General features: G+C 35.8%; 1 protein-coding gene across 1 annotated transcript; it reads right to left on the reverse strand.

Annotated features, from left to right (window-relative positions):
* Nucleotides 1-417: 417 nt before the first annotated feature.
* Nucleotides 418-5,730, reverse strand: LOC134234103 (PR domain-containing protein 11-like). The gene is made up of 6 exons (XM_062716167.1): nt 5,710-5,730; nt 4,372-4,426; nt 3,848-3,912; nt 3,282-3,476; nt 2,590-2,827; nt 418-749 (listed from the first exon to the last, which is right to left on the reverse strand). Exons 3-6 carry the CDS (start codon nt 3,893-3,895, stop codon nt 448-450), a joined length of 783 nt encoding a protein of 260 aa, XP_062572151.1. The 5' UTR covers nt 3,896-3,912; nt 4,372-4,426; nt 5,710-5,730; the 3' UTR covers nt 418-447.
* Nucleotides 5,731-13,356: the final 7,626 nt, after the last annotated feature.

A 13,356-nucleotide genomic window follows, 5' to 3' on the forward strand; every position in this document is an offset into this window, starting at 1 on the left:
CCGACCGTCCCAGGAAAATATATTTGCCCCTTATTTTTTGGATTACGGATAGAAATTTCAAAAACAACACTTTGTGCTAAAATGTTTGTATATATGGTGCGAGGAGATCCCAGTCAGTTTCCTTGAGAAAATAACGAAACAATATAATGCACCGTCTGTATTTGTGTACATGCTATCAATAGTTTATTTAAAACATGAGGATAAACCTAGATCTCTTCCGAGGAGACGAATATACAATCCGAGGATAAAGTTAGATCTCTTCCGAGGAGAGGAATGTACGATCCGAGGATAAATCTAGATGACTTCCGAGGAGACGAATATACGATCCAACGTTAACTTAAGAATACTCCATTTAATGATTTAGAACTTTATACACCATGCTTTATGAAATTATATAACAAAGATAATGGTTACAAAGGTTTATTTTGATTAAAAGAGAATGAATCATTATGTAACAGAACACTCTTCTGGCTCCAAATAAAATGGAGAATCCTCACAAATAAAGGGGAGTTTTAGTCCGTCTTCTCCTGTATAGTACGTGTAGTTTCTCTCAGTCACCCAGCGCCACCTGCCGTCGTTATGATAAGTCAAAAGGAGGCCAAAGATTGGGTCAACTGCTGTCTCGCCCTCATCGTTAGGATTCCAGTCCTGATACGTCACTGGTGTCCAGCTATCAAAAATGAGTCTTTCATTGTCGTCAAATGTCAAAACATTGGCACGAAATGCAAATGAACCGTTGAGATCAACTTCTACAGAAAAGGACAAGAAAAAAATTATATCATACTCAAAAACTTATATTTCACTTTTATGAATAAGGATTAATAGTATTTTGTCTTGAATGTTTTAAACAACACCTTTACAAAATGATTTGATGCTTTACATCCTGTATGCTCTAAAAATTCATAAAATTTGATCTGTTGTATCCAAATTCAAAAGACATAAAAAGGGAGCGTATCCTTTTTGCGTGGTAGCATATGTAACAACAGAAAATTTTCTACCGAGCATAATAAAACGTAGGCAAAACTACAATTCAATTCAAAGAACAAAGGAAAATAAGTGCCTTTGTTGGTGTTCGAGTCCAAAAACACTGTTCTTTGGATAAAATAAGAAATTAACAATTTTGATACACTGCGAATATATACTTTCCAGATTCAATGTGAAGTTTGTTTTATCTATTTCAAAACTTTAAAATCAGATTTGTAGAACGATAGAAAATATTTCACTATTAATCAAAGGTGTTTAAATAAAATCCACATTATTTTTTTTTATGAAAGAGTATCTATTTTTTTTATTCAAAGGCAAGATAGAGAAATTTGAGGAAAAAAATATTGCATTCATGTGATAAAAAATGTAAGCATGTTATAAATGAATTGTTTAATTATATACCCACGTGTATGGGGTTTACGCCTTAAAAATTCCGAAGAAACAAAAGCATATAACAAGATGTGTTTGTGAAACACTGATGCCCCCGTATGGCAACATAGCGAACGTTAGGCTTTCTCAAATGCAGATCAAATATGTTGCTACCTAAAGTAAGGCCTTTCCATAAAATACAAATATGACATAGAAAACCCTTGCACCACCTGTTTAAAGGTTACGGCCAAGGTAAGCGTTTTAAAAGGTAGGACAAACTCCGATTTGTTTGTAAAAAGTAGGTCAAAAACCAAGGTCAAAGTCAAGGTGTTAAAAATGTTGAAATCCAGTGAAAGGTTTTCTCACAATGACTATATAATTGAAGTTTGAAAGACCTAAACCTTACAATTCAAAAGTTATGACCAGTTAAAGTTTTCTTGTAAATGCGTAATTTCTAAGGTTAAAAGGTTTAAATTGTTGGTTTCAATAGAAAGCTCTTGTCACGAAGACTTGATATTTAAAATATGATATTCCTAGAATCTACCATTGAAAAATTAGAGCCAAAGTAAAAGTTAGATTTTTTGTGTAAAAATGTGTCAAACTCCAAGGTCAAGGTCAAAGGGTCAAGAATTTTAATATCAAATGAAAGTTCTTGTCACAAGGTTCAATTAGGTGAAATATGAAAGTCCTAGGCCTTACCGTTCAAAAGTTATGGCCAAGGTTAAAGTTTTTTCACAAGTACTAAAATCTCCAAGGTCAAAGTTGTTGGTATCCAATGAAAGGTCTCTTAACAATTATATTGATGTGAAGTATATGTAAATTATAACAACCCTAGTATCCAATGTTCGACTGATATGGCCAAAGTAAAAGTTTGGATTTTTATGTAAAACTGGGTCAAACTCCTAGGTCAAGGTCAAAATGTCAAGTTATGTGCTATCCTAAGAAAGGTCTTGTCACAAAAAATACACAAATGAAATATGATACTCATAGCTCCACTAAATAAAAAGCTATGTGCAGTATTAAAGTTTTTGCGTACAAACAGACAAAGAGAGAGACAGAGACAGACAGACAGACAGAGGGACGGACACGACAAACACTACAAACCCCCGAAACTTTGTTCAGGCGGGCATAAAAATGTTTTAATGACCACATTGTATATGGTCAAGTTATCTGATAAGTAGATTGTTTAAATACCCGGATGGAAACAATTAACCATAGCAAGTATTGTTTCATTACCCGGATGTATGCGGTTTACGCCTAAAAACCTCCCATATCCGTCACCATACCAGACCAGAAGCTCTTCACCCGGTTCTACGTCACGTGACGTCATATAGAAGATGATGCCCTCGCACGTGATAGGAACGACATTTTCCTGTTGATATTTGGCGGGAGAATTAACGAATCGTAACCAGTTACTACAGGCCGGATCTTCTGCATCTATGTTGTAAGTACCATCGGTCCCCTGTTTATCTACCTTTGAAAACAATACGATCCTAATAGTTAAGAATGTATTTTAGTTCAGAATATGTTATACATTTTATACCTGAAGACAATCAGATCCATGTTGATCAAAATAACTTTAAGGTAATGAATATTTAGGGATTAAAAGAATCTGAAAAATAAAGCGTTGTGAGAGTGTTACATTAGCAATACTAGTCCCCTACCGTGTAATCTGGTTTCCTCTAAAATTGAAAATTTTATCAGAAATCATTGAAGTGGATCAAAAATAAAAATTTATCTATAACTCATCAAAGTCAAGCAACATGCACAGAAGCTAGTCAGACGGAGAAACAGGCGGACAGGGAGGAACGAAAGCAGTGGAAACCTTTAGTCCATCTGGTTTCAATGACAGGGGACTAGGAATATGTAACTAAAATATGCAACTTCATTTCGTTTTTCATTTTGGTTGATTCGTTTTATAATTTTACCTGCCATGAATAAAAATCCTCCTTCTTGTCTACCGTGTGAATAAGCCCTTCATAAACACCGAGGATCGTGAACTTCGGAACAAAGGTCTCCGCCCATGCGCCCATCCCCGCTCCCGGAAGTGACGAAGATTTGATGACGAATCCTGCGGGCGTGGTCAGATTAGCTCTCTGGTGAGGCAGGGAACCTAGAGGAATCTTACATGTACAAGATAATGTCAAGGACACGAAACAGAGGTCAAGGACACATAACTTTAAGTATAATATTAACTTCTTACGTGATTTATCTCACTTCTAATATAACATTTAGACAACAACAAAGTCAGTGAAACTCTACTTAAGGGAAACTTAATGGTAGAGGTCTAGCATTAAGGAAGCTCTAAACACTGCACATTAAAGAGTTCCTTATGCCACTTATCAGAGACCTTTAGTCTACCAAACAGTTTAGTGTATTTTTGTGTTGAAGTATTGCCTGTGTATATATTTAAGATACGACATTTTTGGCATTCTAATATGTATCGTGAAACAAACTCTAAACGATGCATTTTTCTTTATTTTGCTGTACATACCTTAGCATTAGGAATGTGTTTATATTTAGAACTTTGTACACCATGCATAATGAAATCTGCACAAACTGAGGAGAGAAAAAAAATACACTTAGAATATTGTGCTTACTTTGCAAGCATATTTTTTCCCTGATATAGAATGTATTTAAAACTTCAGTTTTTTAGACAATATAAAGAAAACAAATATGGTTAAAAACAACATCTTATTAAAATAACAAACGTTCAAAGTGTCTATCCATAGAAGCACTCTAACAATTTAAGTGTGCATTATCAATGTCTTTTATCAAACGTATCATAACATGTAAATAAGATATTTTACTAGTGTCTGATCTATTTTTATCTGTATTTCCTTTTCCTTTTAAAAAAATATCTGATAAAAAATCTTATTCTTGATTAAAATACGTACAAACTGACAGATATGGACATTTTATTTGATCCTTTTCTCAAAGAAAATCAGCAACAAACAAACACTCATTATAGTAAGAGTTATTTCTCTTGTCAGATGGTAAGTTTACCTTAATACTTACAGTTTTTCTTCTCAGCCTCAATGTCCCATTCCCTCTGAGCAATCTTATAGAGTTCCTGTCAATGTAATAGAGTCCCATTTAACGTAATGGAGTTCCAATGAATGTAATAGAGTTCCTGATATTGTAATAGAGTCCCTGTTAATGTGATAGAGTTCCTGTTATTATAATAGAGTTCCTGTTATTATAATAGAGTTCCTGTTATTATAATAGAGTTCCGGCTAATGTAATAGAGTTCCTGTTCGTGTAATAGAGTTCTTATTATTGTAATAAAGTTTCCGTTGATATAGTAAAGTTCCATATATTATAATAGAGTTCCTTTTAATGTAATGGAGTTTTTGTTATTGTAATAGAGTCTCTTTTAATGTAATAGGGTTCCTGTTATAAAGTATTTTATTACAGTTTCTGTTAATCAATTAGAGTCCCTGTAATTGCAATAGAGTTCCTGTAGTTGTAAATGAGTTCTTTTTAATGTAATAGAAATCCTGTTAATGTAATAGACTTCCTGATCGTGTAACAGAGTTCCTTTTTATTGTAATAGAGTTCCTGTTCGTGTAATAGAGTTCCTTTTATTGTAATAGAGTTCCTGTTAATGTGATAGAGTTCCTGTTAATGTAATTTAGTTCCTGTTAATGTGATAGAGTCCCTGTAATTGTAATATAGTTCCTGTTATTGTAATAGACTTCCTGTTCATGTAATAGAGTTCGTGTAATGGAATTCCTTTTATTGTAATAGAGTTCCCGTTGATGTAATAGAGGTCCTGTTATTATAATAGAGTTTCTGTTCGTGTAATAGAATTCCTGTTATTGTAATAGTGTTCCTGTTATTGTAATAGAGTTCCTTTTAATATGATAGAGTTCCTATTATTGTACTATAGTTCCTGTTATTGTAATAGAGTTCCATTTATTGTAATAGAGTTCCTGTTTATGAAAACGAGTTCCAGTAAATATGATAAAGTCCCTGTTAATATAATAAATTTCTGTTAATGTGGTAGAATGATGCAGGTTTAGTCTGTTAGAGGATTGTGGCAGAGATAAAGCAAAAGTTGAACAGAAAAACCAGAGAACCACTGATCCTTGTAGTGTACAGCATTTCGTGTACTTTCAAATTTTCTTAATAAGAGGGCTACATTTCTGCAGCTGGTGAATTCAGAGCAAAAGCATTTCTGAAGATTTAAAGAAAAACACGTTTATCCTTAAAATATATTCAAGGTCAGCCTTCTCTCTCTCTCTCTCTCTCTCTCTCTCTCTCTCTCTCTCTCTCTCTCTCTCTCTCTCTCTCTCTCTCTCTCTCTCTCTCTCTCTCTCTCTCTCTCTCTCTCTCTCTCTGTCTCGTACTTACATTTCTTTCTTGATATATGTTGAAAAAAAAATATTTTAAGCCATTATAAAAAATATAAGTAATTTCTAAGCAATTTTCCTCTTGCATATGTATATAATGGTTATGTAACCTTAGATCTACAGCGCAATTTCATGCATGTTATCGTCTCAGCAGTAAGTAATTCAAAAGGAATGTTTACATAAATTAGATTTTAAACTTAGAGACTATTATACGGTTCAGGTTGTAAGATAAATAGTTTTTTAATTAATTTACTTTATTGTATAACGACGTCTCGACTCCGGCAGTCAGAAATTAACAAATAAAAATCTTCGTTTTCCGGAATTTTTTTAAACTTACATTCCCTCCTGTTCTCTTACTTTCAATATATTTGGTGAGTACTTTTTCTTTCTCCTCCGAGTCTAGGACGACCATGTGCGCCCCCTGCTGGTGACAGAAGTCATTGGAATTCAACATGGACGTCGGTTCTTTGTGGAAAGAGAAACACCAGCCACTCACATTGACAAATCCTGGGGAGCATCTCAAAACCTCTGATCCGTCTCAAAACCTCTGATCCGAAAATCCCAGGGGAACATTTCAAAGATTCAGAATCAAGAGCGATCAAAACTGCCAAATGATATAAATTATATGAGGGGTATATATGTCTTCTAACAGACAATACATTATTCGTTAAGGTGTTTCCAACCTCACAATTTTTCGTTTTAAAATTATATAAATTTTCATGTACAACAATTCACATCAACGAGCCTCTGTCAATATGCTGAAATGTCAATGATAACATTTAAGAAATAAGGTATCATTTTTTGAGTGTTATTGGGATGTAAAACGGGTTGGTCACGTGATCAAATCCCATAAAGCCCGAAGGGCTTTATGGAAGATTTGATCATGTGCCAACCCGTTTTACATCCCAATAACACTCAAAAAATGATACCTTATTACTTATATTTACATTTGTGATTTATTCATACTTTAAACTTGCCTGATTGTGACTTTTAACGTGTGAAATGCATTGTTTTTCAAACCCAACGGCATGTATGTAATCCACTGACCGCGCGTCGACCCTTTATGACGTCACAGAGAAATTACGTCGAACGTTTATCCATACGAACATCTATGACCTCTTGACCCCGTACCTGTATTTATACAGTTATAAAAACGCTTGCTTTCAGAAGTGTTATATAAAGGAAAACATTTGCAAATGTAAATATTTAAGGAATATAGCTTATTTTAATGTACATGTATGGTACACTATACATAGGCGTCAGACAGGGAGGGGGGGTGTAGCGCTACCCCTCCCACTTTCTTTTTTGCAAAAATACTGAAAATAGACATTTTATAGGCATTGAAAATTGGGATATACCTTTTTTGTTGGTATACCCCAACTTTCGAATACCCCCCCCACACACACACACACACACAAACACACTTTCAATTTCCTTCTTACACCAATGTTGTAACATAAATTGGGGCAGTTTAACGTTATAGGTATAACATAGGTTTAAAAAAGCTTCAATCCTTTTATTTTTTATTTCATTGTAGACAATAAAACATTTTTCCTCCCAAAACAATGACTTCAAATTGAACTTTAAAAGTAACATCAAGGGGAGCAATATGTTTTCGACCTAACATATCGTGAGATAGGCAACCTATAGGATGCAAAAAGATCTTTTATCCAATCAAATGGCATGTTAAATTAAATACTTTATGCTTGGTTTTCTGGAGATGCATATTCAACAACGATTTTTCTTCCTTTTTCCGGCAGGAGCAGTCATATGTTTTCATATTTGCTTCAGAAAAAAGAGAAAGTACCTTTAATTTCTAAGATCTTCATAGACTATAAATTCAAGAGTTAATGACCGCTCCCCTTTTCCGTCTTTTACATTTTAACCATTCCGAAGGTGAACCGTCATGTCATTTACCTGTAACAATCCAGCTCAATAGGGATACTGCTACAATCGGAAGGCCTCTTGACATTACGTTGAAATAAATGCATTGGGTATTTCTACAAAAGTAAATAAATAATTAAATGCCGGGGAGATCATTTCTTTCACTGTCTTTGGAAGAAGAAAAATTAAAACAGAGTTATTTTTGTGTAACCATCCTGATAATATGTCATATAGGGAGGGTTAATGTTTATTCTATTCTAGTCTTTTGTTTAATGAGTCTCCCGTGTAGAGCAGTGGTTAGAGCCTCTGCTGTAGAGTCGTCCGTGTGGTGCAGTGGTTAGCAGTGGTTAGAGCGTTTGCTGTATGTACCCGCGTGGTGCAGTCTGTAGAGACGCCCTCGTGGTGCAGTGGTTAGAGTGTCTGCTGTAATGTCACCCGTGTGGTGCAGTGGTTATAGTGTCTGCTGTAATGTCACCCGTGTGGTGCAGTGGTTAGAGTGTCTGCTGTAATGTCACCCGTGTGGTGCAGTGGTTAGAGCGTCTGCTGTGTCTGTCCGCAAGTGGTTGTCTGCTAAAGAGTCGTCCGTGTTGTGCAGTGGTTAGAGGGTCCGCTGTAGAGACGCCCTCGTTGTGCAGTGGTTAGAGCGTCTGCTATAGAGTCGTCCGTGTGGTGCAGTGGTTAGACGCAGTGTCCGCATGGTGCAGTGGTTAGAGCCTCTGCTGTAGAGTTGTCCGCGTGGTGCAGTGGCTAGAGCGTCTGCTATAGAGTCGTCCGCGTGGTGCAGTGGTTAGAGCGTCTGCTGTGATGTCACCCGCGTGGTGCAGTGGTTAAAGTGTCTGCTGTAATGTCGCCCGCGTGGTGCAGTGGTTAAAGTGTCTGCTGTGATGTCACCCGCGTGGTGCAGTTAAAGAGCTGTAATGTCGTACTATGCAAAAAGTTGTCCGCGTGGTGCAAAGCGTCTGCTGTGATGTCACCCGCGTGGTGCAGTGGTTAAAGTGTCTGCTGTAATGTCGTCCGCGTGATGTAGTGGTTAGAGCGTCTGCTATAGAGTCGTCCGCGTGATGCAGTGGTTAGAGCGTCTGCTATAGAGTTGTCCGCGTGATGCAGTGGTTAGAGCGTCTGTTGTAATGTCGCCGGTGTGGTGCAGTGGTTAGATAGTGTCGTCCGCGTGGTGAGAGAAGGGAGTCTGAATATATGTCCGGAAATGAGTGCAGTGGTTATGTCGGTGGAGAGCTTAAAGGTTCTAGCTATGCTCAGCACTTACAGTGGAGGGATCTTTTTCTTAAAAATTTGGAGCTCTCCACCGGTAATCTCCGTATGAGTTAAAAATTATCGAGAAGCAATGCTTGTTGAACAATATAGAATCATTGACATGTATATCACGCTACTCTAGAATAATTATCTAAAAGCAATATGAGCTGCATTTTTGAAAATTTTATTTTGCTTTTAAAATGTATTATTATGATAAATGTGTAGGTAATTTGAACCTTTTTGATCATTTAAACTAAAATAAAGCGTTAAATTGTTTCTGAAGAAAGACTTCTTTACAATAGAATTTACAGTATTATATAAGAAATCATTATTGTATAGGACGACAATAATTTTTTTTTGATTAAATCAAAGGTTATAAATACCACACATGAACATCAGAAGTTTATAAACATTCTTTTTTCTGCCATTCAAATAATTATTTACAATTTTGGAACAAAAAATTCCATCATCAAAGTTTTATTGCTTTAAATGAAATTTCCCTTTAATGAAATGCATAAAGTGCTATTCAGTATTTTAGAATAATAATTCTGGAAAAAGTGCTTTATCTTTAAGCCTGACTAAAGCTATGGTTTTGTTTTATTTCTGTATTTGAGGTCATTGATTGCAGTTATTCATAACAAAGGAAGAAGTGTTTTTTTTGAAATTTCATTTACAATCAAATTGTTTAGCGTTTGATTTACATCATCCTTTTAACAATCTTGCAAGATCATTTATATGCCTTTCTCGTTACAAGCATTTCAAAGGCAATTACTGATTGATGCACAAGGAAGTCTAGATATTTTTCTTGTGTCTTTCAACTTTGAACAACAATTATCAACGAAATAACAAAATCGTATTGAAAAATAATAGGATGACGCTTTTTATTTACACGGAAATTCGGCCTCTTAACACCTTAACAATCTCCGATGACAAAAGAGTGCTTCTTTCTATTTTGTTTAAACAATGTTTTTCCTCATTAACGTACATCTCATTGTTTCCTAGGTGAGATAAAAACACCAATTTATTTGATAAATTCTACTAGCATTAAAAATCTTTTGTTTAGAATATATTTTAAACAGGTAATTTTTTTTCTTAATTACAATTTTGATTAGATCTATATATAAATATGTTTGATTTTTGGAGTAAAAAAGGAGAAGGAATTAAAAGTCATTGTCGATTCAGTCTTCACATGTCGGTGGAGAGCTTAAAGTTTTGTTCTAGCTATGCTCAGCACTTACAGCACTAACGTTGGTTGAGCAGGGAGGGATCTTTTTCTTTCCAGTAGCTACTGCGACAACCCCGGTTTATATTGTAGTATCTGTATTGGCTTATACATTACACATATTGCCATATATAACATTACTTTATATATATACATTGGTTAAAAGGTGTTACAAGGTGTTATTACATAATTTTGCACAAATATGTATGTAAAAATCAGAAAAAAAGAGAGATACTTTCAGGTGTCTTTTGTAGATATAGCTCTGTCTTATCGACCATAATTTTTAAAATCTGGAGGGATTTGTCAGGAAAAATTGTCGAAAATCCTATGAGGGGGGGGGGGGGGGGAGGGGGGGGGGGTTGTAGGGGTCAACTACTTTCATACTAATTCTAATACTACATTTTTGGTACATCACAAAGGGGGGCTTTCACGACAGGGGGGGGGGGGTTGTAGGTTAACTTTTTCTCGTCAACTACTTTCGCCATTTTTGGTAGCTGTGGCTTTCAAATAACATTTCCTATAGAGTAATTACGCTTTTCTTGGTTACCGGTGACAACTGTAGAGCAGACGCTGTAACCACTATTTTTTTTAAAAGTGAATAAAAATAGTTCTTTTATTTCATTACTCATCTCAACAGTTAAATGCACTTGTGTTTGCAATATGAGTGTCTCTATTATGTTATTATTATGACAATTTAACTAACTGTATATTTATGTATTAGCTTTAGGAGCAATCCTTCGGTAACTCACTTCGCCTTCCCCTTCCTCTCTCTTACATTTTAATACAACAATCAAAATTATAAACCGAATGAATAAAAGATAAGTTGTAAGATCATTGCTTTTTTTTCAATGAAGGATCGTGCTTTTCTTTTTAATGATAAAATTTATTGCTTAGCACAAAAAAACCAGAAGAACTTTTTAAGTTTTAAGAGCTTGTTTCTGATCCTTTTGTAAGTAAATGGATATGATTAATTTTACATGTGTTTTACATGTGCCTGAAAGCACGTGTATACATGAAACACGCGAAGCGGCCATACAAGATGACAATTAACAGAGGGCGTTGTATGAGATAAAAGGTGCTAATTATGACAATAGTCAGCAGGTTTGGGTCACGTTAAGAAAACAATTTCATTATTGAAAGGAGAAGCATTAACTAAAAAAAAAAACAATAATCCTACTACCATTTTCATTTGTTTTAAAAGAGGGGAAAAGGAGAGAGGGGAAAGGGGGGGGGTATAGAGAAAGGGGAAAGAGATAGTAAGGGGGTGGGTAAACTGGTAGAAGGAAGATAGAAGAGAAAATGAAAAAAAAGAATTAAGAGCGCATTTGAGAAGCCACGAGGGGGACACCCCAATACATATGGTGCCCCAACCCAACTTTTTGTTGCAGTAAAGTCAATTAGGGGAAAATGTAATTAATATTGAAAAAAAAATTCCTTACACGAATTTCGTATTTATTAAACAGGTTTACTTGATTAAGTTGTTTTTTTTATTTCACCTCCTACATTGAAAAACGATGTAACGTCAAAAATAGAGTGATTATCACTGAGATTCTCAACTATTCTCCCTGACCTCCATCTTTCTTGACATAGCCTGTCTTATCGCCCCATATCCTGTGTAGGTATTGGCGTCGCCGGTAGCTGTGGAATCTGCTTTTGCTTTTCTAACTTGCAACAACATATTTTTTTTGTTTTTGTGAAGTTTATCATTCTATTTCCTAATGTTTGTAAACATTTTGAAAGTTTTTATAAAATATTCATCAAAACATTGATAATAAAGTTGATTAATTTTCATAGTAAATTCCACCCAAATTTTTAGGAAAACAAAAGTCACGTGACCTACTTTCCCTCGCTTTTGGTATATACGGCGCGCATGCCTGCTTTTCAAATTAATATTATTCCAGATTAATTATTTCAAATTCAATTAGAAAAATAGAGTGATTATCACTGAGATTGTATCATTTTGGCCCCATATCCTGTGTAGGTATTGGGGCCGCTGGCTCTGCTTTTGCTCTAATCTATCATTCTATTTCCTATTTTGTAAACATTTTGAAAATAAAATATTCATAACTGATAATGGCTGCTAGTAAACCAAGAATTGCCTCAGAGACAGACCTGAAATCATTGGAGGGTATCGGACAAGCTAAAGCAAAAGAAGAGTTAGGGAAACAAAAGAAGACTTTAATGATGTGGCTGATGTGACCCAGATTGCACTCTCTCAATGGACAGAATGGAGTGAGGCAGGTATTGTTACCATCCAGAAGGCTCAGCCAGAGACTTCAGCAAACCAGCCGGTACAAAAAGCAGAGGATACAAGTGCTACGCAACTGCATTTGACCTTACTGGAAATGAACAAAAGCATTCAAATGCTTCGTGATGAAGTCAACTCCTTACGGTCGCAAGTTGTCCTGAAGTCGGATGTTGATTCCATGGGCCAATTGTACAACACACCACCTGTACTGACCAATCAATTTGATATAGAGAAAAGCATCGACAAGTCACTTACTCTTACAGCTGACACAGTTCAAACCCCAGCCAAGCCGTCAGAAACAGGGAAGGAACAGAAGCTAATTATAGACAAATTGACATCTGTCATTCCCCCTTCAGGATACATTTCAGATCCTTTCAAAGGGGCCAAACAAAAAACAAGCACACCCCTGAATGGGAAGTTAGAGAGTGCTGATTTCCAAGATCTAACACCAATTCAGCTGAGCTCTAAGTTTGAACAGGATCTTCACTTCCCATCCAAGAAGAAAGGAAATGGTGAAAAGAAGAGTAATGAAAAATACATATCAACGTCCGCTTCGGCTCCTATTACTTCCCAAGATAAACCCAATGTGATGGGGTCTCTGACTCCTAAGGAACAAAGCAGGGGCAGGAAGACCAAAAAGAGTAAACGAAATAGATCGCCATCGTCCAGTTCCTCCTCAGATGATACCATGTCAAAATGGACTCGTACATCAAGGAGCAGATCCAGAAGCAAGAGTCCACAAGTTCAAAAGATGCCCGTATTTAAAGGCACTGAAAGCCCAAATTGGGAATCCTTTATTTACCAATTTGAAAGGGTTGCAGCTCATCGTGGATGGTCCTCCCATAAGAAGGCTTTCCGTCTTCTAGATTGTTTAGGGGATGTGGCTCTGGAATATGCCAGGAAAGTGAACAAGAATGGTGACTATAAAGAGCTGAAACGGCAATTAAAACAGAGATTCAGCAGAAAAGAAATACCTATTCTAGCTCGTCGCCAGCTCCCCTTTACAAGGCAATTGGAAAATGAAAATGTGGAGGAATTTTCTC

Source organism: Saccostrea cucullata, unplaced genomic scaffold, assembly GCF_032062105.1.
Source record: "Saccostrea cucullata isolate Sc308-1 unplaced genomic scaffold, CSIRO_AGI_Scuc_v1 ctg7837, whole genome shotgun sequence".
In the NCBI taxonomy this organism is placed as follows: Eukaryota; Metazoa; Mollusca; class Bivalvia; order Ostreida; family Ostreidae; genus Saccostrea; species Saccostrea cuccullata.